The sequence below is a fragment of the Bidens hawaiensis genome, unplaced genomic scaffold, assembly GCF_021521415.1.
Source record: "Bidens hawaiensis isolate Kalapana, Puna unplaced genomic scaffold, B.hawaiensis_p1.1 tig00003115_1, whole genome shotgun sequence".
Taxonomy (NCBI): domain Eukaryota; kingdom Viridiplantae; phylum Streptophyta; class Magnoliopsida; order Asterales; family Asteraceae; genus Bidens; species Bidens hawaiensis.
Genome location: NW_027491167.1, coordinates 1,278,326 through 1,301,109, shown reverse-complemented (window position 1 = coordinate 1,301,109; position 22,784 = coordinate 1,278,326). Strand labels below are relative to the sequence as shown.

Genomic DNA, 22,784 nt, shown 5'->3' with positions numbered 1-22,784 from the left:
TTAAGAACTAGATTGATATGAGTCACGAGTTGTGAAGTACACCAGCGAACCCAGACAGACTCCCAGAGGTAGAAGGGGGCACCATCCCTTGGAGGAGGTTTGGGGCCCACCATATAAGGGATTTAAGGATAGAGCCATGATGTAATACACTATTTATGAACAAGTAAGCTCATTAGGCTAGTTATACTGGTGAAGGACATTCACATATTTAAAAAATTAAACAAAAATATTATAAGTTATCTACCGTAGATATTTATGAGAGAACAAAAACTAAATATTTGTGAGATAACACATTTAAAGTTCAATATATGTTTATTGTGAGGGAGTTGAAAATTATATAAGTATTAAAAATTAAGTTTTTGTTATCTCACAAATATCTACGGTAGGTAACTTATGATATCTTTTAATGGAAGTGTTAATTGTCCACACATATTGTTTTCTTTCTTTCAAAACTGACGGAGAGAAAGCAATACAAACGCCAATCGATTTAACATCTTTCGTGTTCACTACTACCGCCGGCGATTCACCACCGTCTCTGACAACCGATTTATATTTATTTTGAGGTAGTTGATTATCTATGTGCTCGTTTTTTTATTCTACCAATTCTACTCGGTTTAGTCCGTAAGATACCACACACATTATACAGATATTTCCTACCGAACCTCTAACATATGATAAACGTGTTGGACAAGTGGCGCATTGTACCCCTCAACAATGTATGGCTTATAATTATTCTTTTTTTTTTCTATTGATATAATAATATATAGTTGTCAATATTCAAAAGCCTCATGGTCAACTAATTCAGAAATGGGGTGTAATCAAGTAATCTACTCATATTCAAGGTCTCTATTTTTCTAAACGGCTGTATTTGCCTAACAAAAACACATAAATTAGCAAGTTGCTATCCCAAATCAAACACCCCGTGTCAATAGTTTACTACAAATTATTAAAGTTACATTAATTTAACAGTTTGAAGCTACAATTAGTTGCACTATTTCTGATCAAAAGAAAGATTTTCGAATATACGGGACTAGCTAATTGCCTTGCTTTGAAACACCTTTTCATTTCAGGATCTCCAAATGAGGCATAGCGTGATAAAAGAAACTTAAGCTGTGTTGAATTTAAGCGAGTTTGAATCGAATTAAACCTATATATTAAAGCTCTTTAACAAACAAGCTTGTGCTTATAAGTTGGATTAGAATAGGTATATATGTAAAATCCTAATTGAATGTATAAATGCATTACTTTTATAAATATGACAATATGTGTATAACTATATACAACTATAATCAAAGATTCACCTAATTATATATAAAAATAAAGTTAATAAGAAAAAAAATAAAATCGAGATCTAAAAAACAAATATGTGAAAAGAAGACACGAAAAAGAAGAAAAACTGATTTAATAAAAATCATAAATAATAAAAAGTAAATAATTTTGGACGTCTAATTATTTTAAAACAAGGTACATCATATTTACATCATACATACCAAGTAAGAAACAAGTTTGTCTAGAAATTTGAGAGGGTCCATTTCGTAGTAAGTTCCAAATTATGGAAGGAAGTGTAAAATTTAAAATTTGCATCCCTAAAATAAAAGTTCATAAATTTGGTCAACCACACGCAAATAGAACTCGGCCCAATATATGTATATATATGCATCTAATCTCATTTCATCATTCATCAAGAAATAAAAACATAAATACGATTATACGAATATAAAACACATACACACTTTAGCTTCGTCAGTAATCAGTATATTCGGTTTTTGGGAGTAAAGTATAGCTTTCATGGATATAAAACAACAATACAAACGTGTATTCACACATTTGGACAAAAACGGTGACGGCAAATTATCGCCACCGGAGCTCCAAGTTTGCATCGCAAAGATAGGTGTAGAGTTGTCATCGGAGGAGGCGGAGATGGTGGCGGAGATGATGGACTCTGATGGTGACGGATTGTTGAGCTTTGAAGATATGGTTAAAGTGGTTGAAGGTGCAAATGAGGAAGGGAAAGTGAATGACTTAAAGATGGCTTTTAAGATGTATGAAGAAGTAGAGGGTTGTGGTTGTATAACTCCTAAAAGTTTGAGGAGAATGCTTAGCAGATTAGGGGAGTCGAGAACCGTTGACGAGTGCGAGTTGATGATCGCCAAGTATGACCTTGATGGCAATGGTGTTGTAGATTTTAACGAGTTTCATGACATGATGGCATGCACCTGACTCCTCGATACTTACACATTTGATACTAATACAGAAAAAAATGCATGGATTAGTTGCAAGGCATGAGTGTGAGTGAGATACTTGATTTATTCGTGTTCTTTCATTCTTTTGTAGAGTTTTATGTCATTAGTGCATCATGTGTTATTAATGCTTTAGTTGTAAATATCTTTTTTCAATTATTTGTATATAACTAGCACCTTTGTTATTTTTGGTTTTGCAAATTTAATTCCTTGATAGTTTTCTGAGTTGTGCATTAATTCACCGTAAGAATATTAAAGTATTTTGTGAATATACAAAGTCAATAATCAGATAAAATAGAAAGGTTATGCAAAGAACGTAGATGCTTTTTCTTTGAAAACCAAGTTGTAATTTCTTATGTAAAATAGACCAATAGATTTTCTTTATGCATAAGTCGAACAATTACACTTATTAGGATGAAACATTGGAACTTTTTGTCAAAATTGCAAAGGATATCAATTATAACTGCTTGTTATTTGTTATATCAATGAAATGTTTTAGTATGAACGTACCTACTACTCACTAGTTATCATTATTGAGTAGTAACCACCCCTCGCAATTACCAACAACCACTATGTCAGGTTACTAACTTAGCGTGGACTTAAGCTGCCAATGATCTCAGTTTATATGCAACTTTTAGCTATACATGCAAGTCAAATTCATTCAATGAAGTCTCTATATGACAAATCTACGTAAGTGGCACTGCCGGTTGAACCCTAACGGGAGCCATTTCAAATCCCGCCGAGAGGGCGTTACCCCCTTGGTACCTTCAATGGTCTAGTGGCTACTCCCATTAGAACTCTTGAGGTTTTTGTTAGTATAGACTTGGGTTTTACGAATAACACAAAGGATGTAATTTGAATTATACTACTTGAAAACACATTACATCATTCAACCTCAAAGCTCACATTAGAATATGACATCATGGAATGTGAATAATGGGAAACTATCAACTAAGACCACCCTCATGTTTTTTTTTCATAACCTCTATGTTGACACGTCCAATCTTTTGATGTTCGTATTGCTTTCCACATCCTCACCAATCTTGAAACTTTCATGTTTTTTTGTTGGAAGTTTTAAAGTAAAAGTGTGTGAATGAAGTCTAAATAAGGAAGTGGTAAAAGGTTGTCCCACATCGGATTGGGAACAAAATAATGAGTGGTATATAAGGTAGAGCCTTTACCACTCATTTGAATCTTAATGACATGTTTTACCACAAGTCCTACGCGCGCACAGTGGGGGGTGGTGGTGCAAATTTGGGTTTCTGGACTAGAAATTCATCGCACTCGTGCGTGCGTGCCTGCACGTCTCGTGGACAAGAATGCAACTCCAAAAACCCGGGGATAGTCATCGGGTTTGATTATGATTCTTGGTTATAAATAACATAATATTATTTTCGTTACAGGCAAGTGATCGAGTCCGGCAGAGCTACGATTCTGTTTCGAACCGGAGTACCCTGGGAACAGACTGCGAATCTGTTTAAGGGAATTGTGTTAAACACAAGCCCGGTTTACTGTTTCGTTTATTTATTTTATTTTCTGGATTGTATTATTCAAGATTTCTAACAAACTTAAACAGATTACTTATTATTATTTTTGAATTTTCGTTTCAGAATGGAATCCCAACCCATGCGTACTGCCGTTTCTGTCACAACCGGTTTGGTTGCTCCGCTGCCTGCTGCAGTCACGTCTCATGCTGAGAAACCGGAAAAGTTCACCGGTGTGAATTTCAAACAGTGGCAAAAAAAGATGTTCTTTTATTTGACCACTTTGAACCTCGCGAGGTTCTTGACTGAAACCGTTCCTCAAGCCGATAAAGGGGCAATGGATGCGCAATCGTTGAGCGCGGTTCAGGTTTAGAATCATTCGGATTTCTTGTGCCGGAACTATGTCTTGAATGGCATGGTGGATGCACTTTATAACGTATATTGTAAGGCCAAGACTGCCAAAGAATTATGGGAGTCGTTGGACCCCAAATACAAAACGGAAGATGGCGGTACTAAGAAATTCGTGGTGGCTAAGTTCTTGGACTTTAAAATGATAGACTCAAAAACTGTTATGAGTCAAGTCCAAGATTTGCAAGTTATTCTTCATGATATTCATGCGGAAGGGATGTCGTTTAGCGAGACATTCCAAGTTGCTTGTATTATTGAAAAGTTACAACCAAGTTGGGTCGATTTCAAGAATTATCTCAAGCATAAGCGAAAGGAGATGACCATTGAAGATCTTGTTGTTCGTCTTCGTATTGAAGAAGATTATAATATTACATTAAAAAGAATTGATGGTACTGGAACAACAAAGGCCAATGTTGTTGAAAATGATCAATCTTTAAAGGGTAATAAAAACGGTGGAAAGAAAAATCATGGGAAAAGCTTCAACATTGGTCCTAAGGGGGGAGTTGGGAAGAAAAAGAAGTTCCAAGGAACTTGTTATAATTGTGGAAAGCAATGCCATAGGGCCAATGAATGCAAGCTTCCAAAGAAAGAAAATACTCGACAAGTGAACATGGTTCGAGAGGTTGAGAACCTTGTTGCGGTGGTCACGGACCTCTCGATTATGGTCACCGAAGTTAACTTGGTTGGGCAAAATAACAAAGATTGGTGGGTCGATTCGGTGGCTACCCGTCATGTGTGCTTTGACAAAAGTCTCTTTAGCACTTTCAAAGAGCTGACTAATGGAGAAAAGGTGTTTATGGGAAACTCCGCTACGACCGAAGTCAAAGGTGAGGGGAATGTGGTTTTGAAGATGGCTTCGGGAAAGGAACTCACTTTGTCAAATGTGTTGCATGTTCCCGAGATTCGTAAGAATCTTGGGTTGGGGTGGCAGTTGAACAAGTTTGGGTTCAAAATAGTGATTGAGTCTGATAAGATCATGTTGACCAAAAATGGTTTGTATGTTGGTAAGGGCTATGCCCTCAATGGTATGTTCAAGTTGAATGTAACCGTGTTTAACGAAATGAATGAGAATGCTACTAGTTCTGCTTATATGCTTAAGTATTCTAATGTTTGGCATGGTAGACTAGGTCATGTTAATTTTAATTCCATTCGATGTTTGATTAAACTTAATTGCATACCAACATTCGATATCGACTCAAATAATAAATGTGAAACTTGTGTCGAAGCAAAACAAACAAGATCGTCATTCAAAAAGATTGAACGATTCACTGAACCCCTTGAGATGATTCACACCGATGTGTGTAATCTAAAAGCAATTCCTACTTGTGGTGGGAACAAGTACTTCATCACGTTCATTGATGATACTACAAGGTATTGCAATTTTTACTTACTTAAGAGTAAGGACGAGGCTATTGATAAGTTTATCTTATTTAAAGCCGAAGTTGAGAATCAACTAAATCGGAAGATCAAAAGAGTAAGGAGTGACCGAGGAGGTAAATATGTTTCACCTTTTGTTAACTTGTGTGAAAAAGAAGGGATCATACATGTAGTCACGCCTCCTTACTCCCAATCAAATGGCATAGCGGAACGTAAAAACCGAACCTTGAAAGAAATGATGAATGCCATGATGATAAGTTCTGGGGTAAGCCGGACATGTGGGGGGAAGCAATCTTATCGGCGAATTATGTCTTGAACATGATACTCAATTAGAAGAAAGATCTAACGCCATATGAATTATGGACGTGAAATAAACCATCATATAAATACTTGCGAGTGTGGGGGTGCCTAGCCAAGGTAGTGGTGACTCCACCAAAACGCCTACTAATAGGACCCAAAACCGTGGATTGTGTATTTATAGGATATACCCGTCTCGGTGGTGCATTTCGATTTCTTGTGCATGATTCCAAGAACCCTGGATTAAACAATGGCACCATAATAGAATCGAAGGATGCATCATGGTTTGAACATATGTTCCCATGTTTGGATAAAGGAAAACCGAGCTATTTTAGACCTGTTGAGGAAAGTATTCAAAACGAGGGTACTGGAGATGAACTGTCACACCCCCATCTTAGGTCTAGGAGCATGACCCAACAGTTGGTACCAATATTGTAAATAAATCAGAGTTGCGTTAATTTGCGGAAGACTTATAAAACTTTAAGGATCAAAACATAACTTTTATATATACATTCAAAGACGGGATTATAAAACACCCGATCAAGTTGTTACAAAAGTATTACTTGTTTATGTTTACAAACCACCATTTATGTTTATACAAAATAAAATCCGAGCCATCGGATATATAAGCACTTCGTCACTCCAAGTGCTAAACTTGTTCACCTGCAAAATGTAAGTAAATACGTCAGCAACGAATACTGGTGAACACGCTGACGCAAAATAATTTCTTCTACTTTATTACCCCTCAAGACTACGCCTGTCTCGGCCCAACGTGGCTTAGGAATAACAAAGTCAAACAACACATTATAAACTAGAGCCTCAACTCTAGGTCACCTCAGCAAACACCACAGCGTTCGACTTAGTTAAGTACTCGTAAATATACACATAAGGTCGTACTCCCTGCAGGAGAGCGTCCTACGACCTAGGGTGGTGAGATCATGGCCATACATCGCATAGTACCACCTATGTAAGGATCCAGACATACGTATACCACAGCATGATGGCTAGGTTTATACCCATAGTTATAACGGTTTTAGGAACACATAGTTCCTTGTAACAATTTCATATAACAAGTTTGACTTATTGAAAACATGTTTATAAAAGTTTGGGGGCGTATTCACCTTATCTCTTTAGGATCGGCTTCACTCACCGTCCAAGGGTCTTTCCCTTCTTTATCTCGCACCTATAGTACGAGTATAAATATTTGTTAGTCGGATACACGATCCGGCTTAAGACCTTTAGTCTTATTTTATATCTCAATCCTCGATTGAACCTTTAGTTCAATTCTCTTTTACTTGAAAACCTTTAGTTTAAAAGTAAATTATAAACCTTTAGTTTATATTCAACACCCGACGTTTCTTCTTCTCTAAGAAACGTAATCGTTTTCTTTTATTATTTAAGAATACTCTTTATTCAATAAATAATATTTTCATAACAAAGAATATACACATATATACTTACACACATATATATGTAATCACAATATTCATTCTTTTATTAATTTCTTTGTTATGTTTTCTTTTCTTTTCTTTTATCGAAGTATCGAGTATAACCTCGACTTAGGGCTTAAGCCTTTAATATAATATTGAATTATATTGAATTCATTATTACGCCTAACCTTAGTGGCGTATAGAAATCCTAGGGACTTGAGCATCACTCCAACGCCGCTTGATCTCTTTGGTCGTCAAACAATAACGCCAAACTTCAATACTCAACGACAAGCTTATCGAGATTTATCGCCATTTCAACAAACACCGTCTTGGTATGTGGGTGGAAGGTGACACGCACTTCGAGGACACGTTGTACACAAACGAGGGATCGTGGCACGCTTTACCAGAAATTAAGGCACAGATTTCGAGGTGTATTGAGTATACGATTGCCGGGTTTTAGAGAGAAGTTAGAGAGAGGTAAGAGAGCTGAGTTTGGATGTGAAAATATGAAATCCCGGACCTGCTATTTATAGACATTATTTTGGACCCTATCGCGGTACGCGATGGGTCCCTGAGCAGACCTAACGCGTACCGCGATATAGGTCTGCTGGCTCACAGCGTAGACCTGCCACGTGTTGACACGTGGCAGGCGCTGCTCCACGTGGCAACACGTGGCAGCAGTGTTGCCATGTGGTGACACGTGGCAGCACCTAGTGCTACCGTGTGCCACGTGGCACACGTGTCACAACGTGTCAGAAGCTCCATCGCGGTACGCGAGGGGCTTCTCCTTTTGTCCATCGCGTAGCGCGATAGGACAAGAAATCAGATTTTTCATTTTTAACCCTCAAGTTTAGAATTTGGCAATTTTAGTCCCTAGACTTTGTAAAGTTGATACTTTGAACTCGAAATTTTCACGTTGTTACATCCTCCCCACCTTGAAACAAATCTCGTCCTCAAGATTGCTTTACAAGAATAGTTGGGGGTATTTCTTTCTCATTTCTGATTCGAGTTCCCAAGTATATTTGGGCCCTCTATGTGAGTCCCATTTAACTTTCACAATTTCGTCTCTTTAATTTCTTTGTTTTCGAATCTTCAATTTTAATTGGATGTTCTATGAAATTTAAATTCTCGTTTATTTCTACATCTTTTAATGGCATAGCCAAAGATTCGTCGGTCAAACATTTACGCAGATTCAAGACATGGAACACATCATGTATCCCTTGCATTTCCTCGGGTAGTTGCAAATGGTATGCAACATTTCCGATTCGTTCAAGTACCTTAAAAGGTCCAACGAATCGAGGACTCAATTTTCCTTTCTTACCGAAGCTAACAACGCCTTTCCAAGGCGATACTTTCAAAAGAACCTTGTCACCGACATTAAATTCTAACGGCTTACGGCGGACATCAGCGTAACTCTTTTGACGATCACGCGCCGTCTTAAGTCGTTCTCAGATTTGGAGTATTTTATCGGTGGTTTCTTGGACTATCTCAGGTCCAGATAATTGATTATCTCCGGTTTCAGACCAGCACACAGGCGTTCTACATTTTTTACCATATAATGCTTCAAATGGTGCGGTTTGAATACTTGCGTGATAACTATTATTGCACGAGAATTCCATTAGGGGTAAGTGGTCGTCCCAACTTCCACCTAAATCGATCACACAAGCCCGAAGCATGTCTTCTAACGTTTGAATGGTCCTTTCGCTTTGCCCATCGGTTTGCGGATGATAGGCGGTACTAAGGTTTAATTTCGTACCAAGAGCTTGTTGGAAGCTTTTCCAAAAGTGAGACGTAAAACGACTGTCTCGATCAGAAATAATAGATAGCGGTACTCCATGCATAGCGACAATGGTGTTTACATAGATACGCGCTAACCTAATCCATTGAGTACGACTCATTAATGGGTATGAGATATGCGGACTTCGTTAAACGATCCACAATTACCCATATTGCATTATGTTGTCGAGTCGTCTTCGGGAGTTTGGTAATGAAATCCATAGTAATTAACTCCCACTTCCAAACGGGAAGTTCGGGTTGCTGAAGCAATCCTGAAGGCTTTTGATTTTCAGCCTTGACTGTCAAACAAGTCAAACATCTCGCAACATGCGAAGCGACATCCCTTTTCATTCCATTCCACCAATAGTTGGCTTTGAGATTGTGGTACATCTTATCACTTCCGGGATGCATCATGTATTTCGACTTATGAGCTTCGTTCAAAATTTTCTCACGCAACCCTCCAACGATTGGTACCCAAATCCTATTACCGAGTCTAAGGATACCATCGCCACCTTTGACTAACGAGTCAATGGTGCCATTACGTTTTTCATCGGAGATTTGGTTTTCATTGATCGCTTGAGTTTGAGCGGATTTGATTTGTTCGAAAAGATCAATTTGAAGCTCTAAACGTAATACTCGAACTCTTTTTGGCTTCTCATGCTCCTTACGACTTAAGGCGTCAGCCATAACGTTAGCTTTACCTTCGTGATAAACGATCTCACAGTCATAGTCATTGAGCGTTTCCATCCATCGCCGTTGGCGCATGTTCAGCTCTTTTTGATCAAAAATATGTTTCAAGCTTTTATGATCAGTGTACACGATAAATCTTACTCCATAGAGATAGTGTCTCCATATCTTAAGTGCAAAGATTATGGCGCCTAACTCTAGATCGTGAGTCGTGTAGTTCTTTTCGTGTACTTTGAGTTGACGAGAGGCGTAGGCGATTACTTTCTTGCGTTGCATTGGTACACATCCCAAACCCGTGTGAGACGCGTCACTAAATACCACAAAATCTTCAGTACCTTCTGGCAAAGTCAAGATAGGTTCTTGGGTAAGTTTTTGTTTAAGTATATCGAACGCCTCTTGTTGCTTCGTTTTCCATTCATACTTGATATTCTTACGAGTTAAGAAAGTTAGGGGAACAGCGATTCGAGAAAAGTTCTCGATAAACCTACGGTAATAGCCGGCCAAACCTAAGAAACTTTGGATCTCGGTTGGCGACTTCGGGACCTCCCACTTAGAGATAGCTTCAATCTTAGAGGGGTCCACTTGAATACCGTTGACGTTAATGATATGACCAAGAAATTGCACTTCGTGCAACCAGAACTCGCATTTTGAGAACTTAGCGTATAACTTCTCGGTTCTAAGAATTTCAAGCAACGTTCGAAGATGAATTTCATGATCGGCCTTGGACTTAGAATAAATAAGTATATCATCGATGAATACGATAACAAATTTATCCAAGTAGGGCTTACAAATTCGATTCATCATGTCCATGAATGCGGCCGGAGCATTAGTAAGTCCAAACGGCATAACCGTGAACTCATAATGTCCATACCTTGTTCGAAAAGCAGTCTTTGGAATGTCTTCGGATTGGACTTTAAGTTGGTGATAGCCGGAACGAAGATCGATTTTTGAAAAAAAGCTAGCACCTTGAAGTTGATCGAAAAGGTCATCGATACAAGGGAGTGGATATCGGTTTTTGATTGTGACTTTGTTCAACGCACGATAATCGATACACATCCTCATGGAACCATCCTTCTTTTTGACAAACAGAATTGGCGCTCCCCAAGGTGACGAACTCGGTCGAATGAAACCTTTCTTTAATAACTCATCGAATTGTTTCTTTAACTCCTTCATCTCGGTTGGCGCTAAGCGATAATAGCTTTGGCGATCGGAGCAGTACCGGGAATAAGATTGATCCTAAATTCTACTTCACGATCGGGAGGAATTCCGGGAAGTTCATCAGGAAAGACATCAGAAAAGTTAGAAACAATAGGAACGTCTTTGATTTCTTTTGGCTTTGACTCTTCAGTGACGTAAGCCATGAATGCGAGGCATCCTTGATTCAAACATTTGTTAGCCCTAATCATAGAAATTATGCTAACTTGGCCAGCGTCTTTGTCCCCTTCAATTCGAATCGTTCGTTTATCGGGGGCTTGAAGTTCAACAGTTTTGCTATTGCAGATGATACGGGCATGGTTATCGGATAACCAATCCATACCAAGTACAATATCAAAACCAGCCAGACTCATAGGCAACAAACAAATAGGCAGAATATAACCAGCTAAGAGAATTTTTCCGTTTTCAAGAGCTTCGGAGAGCTTAACGATTTCGCCACTAGCAGTTTCGACGCTTAGAGTTTTATCTAATTTTGTTAATGGTTCATTTAATTGACTACATAAACTATAATCAATAAAACTTAAATTGGCACCAGAATCAAATAAAACTCTAGCATAGGTGTCGTTGACTAGAAACGTACCGGTAATGGTTTTCGGCATGTCAGCGGCCTTCTTTGTGTTGAGTTCGATGACTCTAGCGTTTCCTTTCTTGTTATGGCCACTTCCACCCGCACCACCAGCAGCGGGTTTGTTCTTTGGGCACTCAAAACATAAATGGCCCATTTCCTTGCAATTAAAGCAAGTCATCTTCTTTTTCCAACAGTTAGCAGCATCATGTCCCGTACGATTACAGGATTCACAGACTTTAGGAGACGGGGCAAAGTTGCATCAGCCCTTGTGGTACCTCCTACACGTCTTGCATGGCGTAGAGTTGTTTCGGTTTACGCCTTTGCTTCTGAAGTTGGAACTTCCTCCAGTCTTTACTTGAGCAGCTGTTGGTGTCACCTTCTTGTCTTCTTCTTTGTTGCGGACCATGCCTCCCATCAAGTAACCAGCCAACTCCATTGCAGAGTCAGCGGTTTGAGGCAAGTGCGACCTCACCATGTCGCAGATTTCTCGCGGCAATCCCCATATGTATCTTGTGACTTTGATGGACTCAAGGTTAACCAGCTGGGGAACAAGGCGACAGTACTCAATAAACTTGGTATTGTACTCTCGGAGGTTTGTCCCTACGACCTTATGATTGAGGAATTTTGTTTGGATCTGATCGGTCTCGTGCATAGGACAAAACTTTACCATCACCATGGCCTTAAACTTTCCCCATGACAGGACATAAATCACGTCTCTTCCCTTACTCATCGGTAACGCATTCCACCACTCATGCGCTTCCCCCTTGAACATTATAGCAGAATATTGAATCTTCTCCTCCTCAGAGCACTTGCTTGTTATAACAATGGTTTCCATTTCCTCGAGCCATCTCACGGTTTTGATGGCCCCTTTGTCACCATGGAACTCTTTCAGTCCATAGTATTTGAAATCCTTGAACGTACACCCACTAACTTTCAATTTTTTAAATTCTCGTCTAATTCCACCGTCGGCGTTAGACTCGTGAACACTACCCTCCTCATGAGAGGGTTTCAGACGGGATTTCACGGATTTCAAAGGATGAACGGAAGGATTAACAGTTCCGGAATGTTTGGATTGTCTAGATTGAGATCTAAGCTCGAGATTCTTCCTTAACGGCTTGCTTAATCATCTTTTGGATTTTATTCATGTATTTTTCAGGAATTTCTTCCTCTCGCTCGTTATCGTTTTCGGGGCCTTTCCCCTTATCTTTTATCTCTTTCTCTCTACGAGCATTATTGTTGTTACTTTGTTCAAACATATTTCTCTTTTTCTTTTTCAATTAAGTTTGAAATTTTAGCAACATTTCTTTTATCAAACACGCATTTTTATTTATTATACATTTATATATATCCCAAGGATATATATTTGAAATTACACATATTTATATATATCGTTCCAATGATATATATATATATAACTTGTCCTATCATTACAAGAGAACGTTTCAAACGTTCTTTATTTATACACATAACATACATGACTATTTTTACACACATAACCTCACATCATATTCCACCATATTCAGTTCTTCAAGAAATACTTCACAACCTTCGTTAGTTTGTTTCACTTACGAAGGAGTGTTTCTCCAACTTTCTTATTTTTCTTCTCTTCTTCATCTACCTTCTTCCTCCAATCGTCGGTTTCGTGCAGTGCACGATCCAGATGTTCTTCATACGATTGTGGGACTATATTTGGGTATCCGTACTGCGGAGGTGGGTCACGGTAACCTAGGGTCACCATCTCGTAGTGATTCCTCGGCTCTGGATACGGAACATAGTCCATGTCGGATGAAAGGTAGAGATAAGTCTTGGCAGCTTGATTTTGTTCTCGGATCTCGTTGGCTTGATCTTGAATTGATGTAATTTCTCCTTGGAATGGTGGGAAGCTTGATGAAGCTTGATTCCTAAGTTTCTCAAGGTGTTGGACAAATGGATCCACAGAACCATAGCTTGCATTTTGGGAAGTGAGTGATCCTTCCATTGGGCTTGACATCTCATGAAGGTTATCAGGATGCTCTTCTTCCGGTTCTTCCTCAGTTTCTTCCTCGGGTTCTTCTTCTTCTTCAGGATCTTCCTCCTCTTCTGGTTCTTCTTCCTCTTCCGGTTCCTCCTTTTCTGGTTCATCTTCCTCCATGGGTTGTGCGGTTTCATCGTTTATTGGTGGCATCTGGAAAGTCTCAAAAGGCATCATTATTCTCATCTTGGGTCTACGGGACGGTCCTTCACCGTTGTTTGGTTGGGAACTAACTTCTTTGAAGGTGGAGCTTCCTGCATGCCATTCCTGTTGTTCAGAGAGATATTTCATCCACTCGGAGGATGGTTGAGAGTTTGGTAGGTATCCGGTTGGATAGTATTGTGGTATCTCCGAGGGTTGGTAAGTGGGGATCTATGTTGGATGGTACATCGGTATTTCGGAGGGATTATACATCGGTATTGTTGATGGATGGTAGCTTGAGTGTCTTGGTGGCTCAATTCCTTGTTTCGGTGGACTATCGGGAACATCTATTGGGTAATGCTTGCTTCCGGGGTAGTACACAGGTTTGGTCAAGTCGTTTTCCACATCTTGGTTGAAGTATGCTTCATAATACACATCACTCATGTTGTCTTCGGGGTAAGGTTCGGCAATTCCGGCCTCCTTTGCCTTGTGCACAAAGTCTTTAATGTGAGCTTTGAATGACATCTAATATTATAGACGGTGTAGAATGTAGAGAGGGAAAGAAAGGTTACCAGCCTATCTTATCCTTAAAACGAATAAACAATTATTTCCTATACTTGGATCGAAGCTTGGGTATTGTTTTATGATACCCAATTCGCTAGGATCGATGGCTCTAATACCAACCTGTCACACCCCAATCTTAGGCCTAGGAGCGTGACCCAACAGTTGGTACCAATATTGTAAATAAATCAGAGTTGCGTTAATTTGCGGAAGACTTATAAAACTTTAAGGATCAAAACATAACTTTTATATATACATTCAAAGACGGGATTATAAAACACCCGATCAAGTTGTTACAAAAGTATTACTTGTTTATGTTTACAAACCACCATTTATGTTTATAAAAAATAAAATCCGAGCCATCGGATATATAAGCACTTCGTCACTCCAAGTGCTAAACTTGTTCACCTGCAAAATGTAAGTAAATACGTCAGCAACGAGTGCTGGTGAACACGCTGACGCAAAATAATTTCTTTTACTTTATTACCCCTCGAGACTACGCTTATCTCGGCCCAACGTGGCTTAGGAATAACAAAGACAAACAACACATTATAAACTAGAGCCTCTACTCTAGGTCACCTCAGCAAACACCGCAGCGTTTGACTTAGTTAAGTACTCGTAAATATACACATAAGGTCGTACTCCCTGCAGGAGAGCGTCCTACGACCAAGGGTGGTGCGATCATGGCCATACATCGCATAGTACCACCTATGTAAGGATCCAGACATACGTATACCACAGCCTGAGGGCTAGGTTTATACCCATAGTTATAACAGTTTTAGGAACACATAGTTCCTTGTAAACAATTTCATATAACAAGTTTGACTTATTGAAAACATGTTTATAAAATTTTGGGGGCGTATTCACCTTATCTCTTTAGGATCGGCTTCACTCACCGTCCAAGGGTCTTTCCCTTCTTTATCTCGCACCTATAGTCCGAGTATAAATATTTGTTAGTCGGATACAAGATCCGGCTTAAGACCTTTAGTCTTATTTTATATCTCAATCATCGATTGAACCTTTAGTTCAACTCTCTTTTACTTGAAAACCTTTAGTTTAAAAGTAAATTATAAACCTTTAGTTTATATTCAAAACCCGACGTTTCTTCTTCTCTAAGAAACGTAATCTTTTTCTTTTATTATTTAAAAATACTCTTTATTCATTAAATAATATTTTCATAACAAAGAATATACACATATATACTTACACACATATATATGTAATCACAATATTCATTCTTTTATTCATTTCTTTGTTATGTTTTCTTTTCTTTTCTTTTATCGAAGTATCGAGTATAACCTCGACTTAGGGCTTAAGCCTTTAATATAATATTGAATTATATTGAATTCATTATTACGCCTAACCTTAGTAGCGTATAGAAATCCTAGGGACTTGAGCAGCACTCCAACGCCGCTTGATCTCTTTGGTCGTCAAACGATAACATCAAACTTCAATACTCGACGACACGCTTATCGAGATTCATCGCCATTTCAACAAACACCGTCTTGGTATGTGGGTGGAAGGTGGCACGCACTTCGAGGACACGTTGTACACAAACGAGGGATCTAGGCACGCTTTACGAGGAATTAAGGCACGGATTTCGAGGTGTATTGAGTATACGATTGCCGGGTTTTAGAGAGAAGTTAGAGAGAGGTAAGAGAGCTGAGTTTGGATGTGAAAATATGAAATCCCGGACCTGCTATTTATAGACATTATTTTGGACCCTATCGTGGTACGCGATGGGTCCCTGATCAGACCTATCGCGTACCGCGATATAGGTCTGCTGACTCACAGCGTAGACCTGCCATGTGTTGACACGAGGCAGACGTCGCTCCACGTGGCAGCAGTGTTGCCACGTGGTGACACGTGGCAGCACCTAGTGACACCGTGTGCCACGTGGCACACGTGTCACAACGTGTCAGAAGCTCCATCGCGATACGCGATGGGCTTCTCCTTTTGTCCATCACGTAGCGCGATAGGACAAGAACTCAGTTTTTTTTATTTTAACCCTCAAGTTTAGAATTTGGCAATTTTAGTCCCTAAACTTTGGAAAGTTGATACTTTGAACTCGAAATTTTCACGTTGTTACATGAACCTCGGGAACAATCTAAGGCAGAGGAGGTTGAAATCAGAAAGAGTAAAAGGCAAAGGACTGAAAAATCCTTCAGCCCCGATTTCCTTACCTACATGGTAGAAGAGGAACCTCAAACGTATCAACAAGCGGTGAATTCCGCTGAAGGACCTCAGTGGAGGGAGGCCATCAAATATGAGATAGATTCTATGTTACAAAATCATACGTGGGAAGTAGTGGATCTTCCTCAAGGGTGTAAACCACTAGGATATCGATGGATCTTCAAGAAGAAGATGAAACCTGATGGCACCATCGATAAGTATAAGGCAAGGTTGGTGATCAAAGGATATAAACAACGAGAAGGTTTAGATTACTTTGATACGTATTCGCCGGTTACGCGAATAACATCTATCAGCTTGGTGCTTGCCATTGCCGCCATTAGAAACTTAGAAGTTCACCAAATGGATGTAAAAACGGCTTTCTTGAATGGAAATCTAGAGGAAGAGATTTACATGGAACAACCTGAAGGCTTCATAGCCGTTGGGCAAGAAAAGAAAGTGTGTAAACTTGTGAAATCCTTGTATGGATTGAAACAAGCTCCTAAACAGTGGCACCAAAAGTTTGATCATGTCATGCTTGATGCTGGGTTCAAATCAATGAATGTGACAAATGTGTATACGTGAAGGACACATCCAATGGATATGTCATTTTGTGTCTATACGTAGATGATATGCTCATTGCTGGAAGTGATGATAAAATCATAATGTCCACAAAGAACATGTTAAAAGCAAGATTTGACATGAAGGACATGGATTTTGCGAATGTGATTCTGGGAGTTAAAATCACACGAACCCAAAATGGACTTGTTTTAAGTCAATCCCACTACGCGAGCAAAATTTTTGAGAAGTTTAATGCGAATGACTCTAATGTAGCTAGAACTCCTATTGACACAAGTCAACATCTAGCTAAGAATAGTGGTGAACCCGTTAACCAGTTGGAATACTCAAGAATTATTGGCAACTTGATGTATCTCATGAGTTGCACTAGACCCAACTTAGCATATGTTGTGAGCAAGCTAAGTAGATACACAAGGAACCCAAGTTCAAGTCATTGGAACTGTGTGATTCGGTTACTTCGGCACCTAAGATACACTAGGGAATACGGGTTACATTATAACAGATATCCAGCAATTGTCGAAGGACATTGTGATGCAAATTGGATATCTGACACGAATGATTCCAGAGCAACAAGTGGGTTTGTATTCACACTTGGAGGTGCTGCTATATCGTGGAAATCGTCAAAACAAACGGTTATAGCTAGATCCACGATTGAATCGGAATTCATCGCCCTAGATAAAGCGGGCGAGGAGGCAGAATGGTTACGTCAATTTGTTGAGGATATACCAAGATGGCCTAAGCCGGCATCGGCCATCTGTATACATTGTGGTAGCCAATCGGCAATTGGCAGAGCTCATAGCAAAATGTATAATGGTAAGAATAGACATATTAGATGTAGACATAATACGGTATGACAACTAATATCTATTGGAATTATCACTGTTGACTACGTTAAGTCAAAGGATAATATTGCGGATCCGCTAACAAAAGGCCTAAGTAGAGAGTTAGTTTAGAAATCGTCCATGGGAATGGGACTGAAGCCCTTGAAAAATTAAAGTTCATACGAAGAAAACCTAACTCAACAGATTGGAGATCCCAAGAATTGAGTTCAATAGGAAAACCTAATTGTATGAATCAGTGCGGTCGCTATGGGGTGGGGGGGATAACCCTACAATTTTAAGAGGGAGTTTACCACATAGCTAGGTGACTTTCCTAGTCCATTCCTAAAGTGACAAGTGTGAGGCTAAGCATATGGCTTTTAATGATTCGACCAAGGTAGTCATACATGGTGAATCACCTATGTGAGAGAGAAGTGGGGTCGCTTCGAAGGGTGTTGTTGGGCACAATACTTAATAGCTCTTGCAGAACCAGGCGTATGTTCATGACCATAACGAACATAACTATGAGGACTTGACTTTGTCAGGGAGAGTCTTGTGTGAAGTGTATTGTCGTCTACACAAACGGCAGACAAGTTCAAAGATATCACTGTCTACTCAGAGCCAGTGGGCTAAGTATGCTTTATAAGCAAAGGTTCAAAGGATAACACCTACCTATTGTATGCAAGATTCAACTGCTGAAATCTAATCAGAATAATGTTGTTTCGACCTCCATTCATGTGGGGGATTGTTGGAAGTTTTAAAGTAAAAGTGTGTGAATGAAGTCTAAATAAGGAAGTAGTAAAAGGTTGTCCCACATCGGATTGAGAACAAAATAATGTGTGGTATATAAGGTAGAACCTTTACCACTCATTTGAATCTTTATGACATGTTTTACCACAAGTCCTACGCGCGCGCAGGGGGGGTGAAAATTTGGGTTTCTGGAGTAGAAATTCATCGAACTCGTGCGTTCCCGCACGTCCCGCGGACACGAATGCAACTCCAAAAACCCGGGCTCGCATGAGACAGTTTTTTGAATTCGTTTTTGAAATTTGAAATTCAATAAGATGAAACTGGTTGGTCAATAATCATATTATGATAATGATTATTATCTTCTGTTTTGTAATCTGCACTAATGACCATTAAATTAATATTAATTCAATTTAATAGTCATTATAGGTTTGATTATGATTCTTGGTTATAAATACCATGACTAGTATTCAGTTTTAGACACACTGAAAAACACACTTCATCTTCTTCTTCTTTGCTGCAACAATATTATTTTCGTTTTCGTTTCAGACAAGTATCGAGTCCGGCAGAGCTACGATTCTGTTTCGAACCGGAGTACCCTGGGAACAGATCGCGAATCTGTTTAAGAGAATTGTGTTAAACACAAGCCCGGTTTACTGTTATACAAGTTTTCTAACATTTTTTTCCCTAAACTCTCACATCGGCACATCCAACCCATGATCCAACTTTGAGTTCCTCTAAAAACCAATGAAGATTAACCCCTAGGCTACACTGGCCCCTCTAATCTTGATTCCGACACGTTACTTCGTTAGAGCCACTTTCAAATATATAAAAAAATAAATAGAGGACGTACAATGTTCCTCCAAATTTACTCATCTCTTTAAATTGTTCTCTCTTTTCGACTCACAACCACTTATACCCGCTAATAAAATTTAGAGAACTCTCTCACATAATTATAGAGAAGCTTTTGTGAATGTTCTAAGATAATTAAGATCTATACCTATTTTATAAAAACAATAAAAAGAATTTAATATACATAAACTCCCCCCCCCCCCAAAAAAAATATATATACCGGCTCGCCACCCCCACTTAGGTGGAGTGATGAGGTGGTTAGGGTGCTAAATAATATCAAGGGTTCAAATCCTACATTTGCAAATTTTTAGTCGTAAAAAATAAAAATTATTGCCATCGGCCTACACTAGAGCTGCCGCAGTGGCGTAGCGCCGTAGTCAGGAATCTTTTCCTATGGGTTTGAAAATTTTCGAGGGACGGATGTAAATTGTCTATCGCTAACTGTCGGGTTTTTTTGTCTGGTCCCGTTAAGCGGTTCAGATCGAGTTGCACAACAAAATTGGCAAAAATCAAACTGAAATGCAAAAAACAATATTATGGTCTTAATTAACAAGTTAGTATTTTTAAATGAAATGTGGGTTAAGGTTCATTTTCAAGGTTTCTAAGGGTTCGGTTTAGATGTTTTTACGGGTTCGATGTAGAAATTTCTATGGGTGCGGTGTCGAATACACGAATATGTAAAACTAAAAATATTTTGTACGGATTTAACCAAACCCGTTCCTCTTTACCTGCCTACGCCCCTTGCCGGCCATGTCATTACCGACCAGAAACTTAAATCCTGCCACATCAAGTTAATCTTATTTTCTACATACCAGAGGTAAAATTATAAACGAAGAACGTCTTTGTTTTACACTGTTACTCTAGGCATTAGGAAAAAAAAGAAGGAAATTTAAATATTTTTTTTAAAAGAGATAAGTGAGAGGCATCGTACATCATATGAACTAAGAATTTTGTCTAGAACTTTCAATACGGAAAACGGTCCATTTCTAGTAGTTTCCATCTTCCAACCTTAGAATAAAAATTCGTCATCCACATCCTCTAATTTTTTTCAACTTGTCATTTTGGTCAACCACGCGGGCACGCGCAAAGATCCCAATATATATATATATATATATATATATATATATATATATATATATATATGGAGGGTTATCCTAAAAATAAATAGTTTCCTAGAAAGACTAGGAATAAATCATAGCCATTGGATTATGTTGATCAATGGTTGAGATTTAAAACTACCAAAAACCGACATGGTTTCCTAGAATTACTCTTTCACCATTATAACCGACATAGTTTCCTAGATTTATTCTTTTACCATAGTTTGTAATGCCAAATGTCAAAAATTTGTTGGTTCTTACCATATCTAGGAAACTCCTTATTCTTATTTGAACCCTTTTATATATATATATATATAGAAAAGGGTTCAAATAAAAAGAAGTTGTTTCCTAGGAATGGTAAGAACCAATAGAATTTTGACATTTGGCATTAAAACCTATGGTGAAAGAATAATTCTAGGAAACTATGTCGGTTATAATGGTGAAAGAGTAATTTTAGGAAATTATGACGGTTTTTAGTAATTTTAAATCTCAACCATTGATTGATATGATCCAATGGCTATGATTTATTCTTAGTCTTCCTAGGAAACTACTTATTTTTAGGATAACCCTCCCCTATATATATATATATATACACACACACTAGACGGGTACCCGCGCCATGCAGCGGGAAACGCAGACTACGTAATAAGTTTATGGGTGTTTATTGTTCGGTTTGAAACCGTAAAACCGTTCATCTTTTGATTTGACGGTTGGTTTTTTTTTCTTTAAACTTTTGGCCAGTTGTTTTCAACTTTCAAAGGTTTTGTCTTGGTTTTCGACGACAAAAACTGTTACAAAAGGTTTGGCTCACGATTTAATTTAAAATTATCAAAACCAGGCCTAAACACACATACATAAAATGTATTTTTTTTAACTGAAAAAAACTATGACAATATCATACTCAAATTAAAGAAAATATGCTCGTTTTTATAGTATAATGTTTTTAAAAAAATAGCGTATGAAAAAGTTATTAACGTTTAAAAATCATGGGGGTATATGGGTTAAAAGTGAAAATTAAAATAAGATTTAAGTAAAAAATTAAGGGTTATTGTTGTAATTATTCTTCAAATTTAATTATACTTAAGGGGTGAATATTGTAACTATATATTAAATAACCGGTTGAGTTTTGTTTTAATGTGAGAATTACTATTTTGTCCCCTTATAAGGTTGTACGATATGTAACATTATTTGTAAATACCTTAAAAAATAGTGTCTTAATTTGCCCTTCATTACCATATATATTATATAGTATAGATCAGTCATCTCATCAGTCATCTCATCAAGGAATAACAACATAATAAATATAGCCTATATAAACACATACACACTTTAGCACTTAGCATAAATAAATACATTCATTTTTTGGGTTTAAAGTATAGCTTTCATGGACAAAGTGCGACAATACAAACGTGTATTCACACATTTCGACAAAAATGGCGACGGCAAATTATCGCCAACGGAGCTCCAAGTTTGCATCGGGAAGATTGGTGTAGAGTTGTCACCCAAGGAGGCGGAGATGATGGACTCAGATGGTGATGGATTGTTGAGTTTTGAAGATATGGTTAAAGTAGTTGAAGGTGCAAATGAAGAAGAGAAAGTGAATGACTTAAAGATGGCTTTTAAGATGTATGAAGAAGTAGAGGGTTGTGGTTGTATAACTCCTAAAAGTTTAAGGAGAATGCTTAGCAGATTAGGAGAGTCGCGAACGGTGGACGGGTGCGAGTTGATGATCGCCAAGTTTGACCTCGATGGCAATGGTGTTGTTGATTTTAACGAGTTTCATGACATGATGGTTTGCGCATGACTCCTCGTTACTAACGCATTTGAATATTTGATACTAACTGATTCATCGTACAGGAAAAAATGCATTGATTAGTTGCAAGGCATGAGTGTGAGTGAGATACTTGAATACGAGTGAGATATATACTTGATTTACTCGTGTTCTTTCATTCTTCTTTAGAGAGTTTTTTTTGTCATTAGTGCCTGATGTGTTATTAATGCTTTAGTTGAAAATATCATTTTTCAATTATTTGTATATAATTAGCACCTTTGTTATCTTTGGTTTTGCAAGTTTAATTCGTGGATAGTTTTCTGAATTGTGCATTAATGCACCGCAAGGTTAAAGATTCACCGTAAGATTAAAGTATTTCGTGAATATACAAAGTCAATAATCAGATAAGACAGAAAGGTTTTGCAAAGAACAAAGATTCAATTTCCGGTGAAAACCAAGTTGTAACTTCTTGTGCAAAATAGACCAGTACATTTTCTTTATGCATGAGTCCAACAATTACACTTATTAGGATGAAACATTGGAGCTTTTTGTGAAA

At 38.3% G+C, this 22,784-nt stretch overlaps 1 protein-coding gene and 1 long non-coding RNA gene across 2 annotated transcripts in view; both read left to right on the top strand.

The window, feature by feature from the left end:
* Positions 1-1,644: 1,644 nt before the first annotated feature.
* On the top strand, positions 1,645-2,425 carry LOC143622261 (putative calcium-binding protein CML41). Its single transcript, XM_077093453.1, has one exon. The coding sequence runs from the start codon at positions 1,789-1,791 to the stop codon at positions 2,218-2,220; it is 432 nt and encodes a 143-aa protein (XP_076949568.1). The 5' UTR covers positions 1,645-1,788; the 3' UTR covers positions 2,221-2,425.
* A 19,471-nt stretch (positions 2,426-21,896) lies between these two features.
* LOC143622260 (uncharacterized) overlaps positions 21,897-22,784 on the top strand; it is a 48,323-nt gene continuing 47,435 nt past the window's right edge. The window contains exon 1 of the long non-coding RNA XR_013151666.1: positions 21,897-21,944. This is a non-coding gene — a long non-coding RNA (uncharacterized LOC143622260). The remainder of the gene's footprint in view (positions 21,945-22,784) is intronic.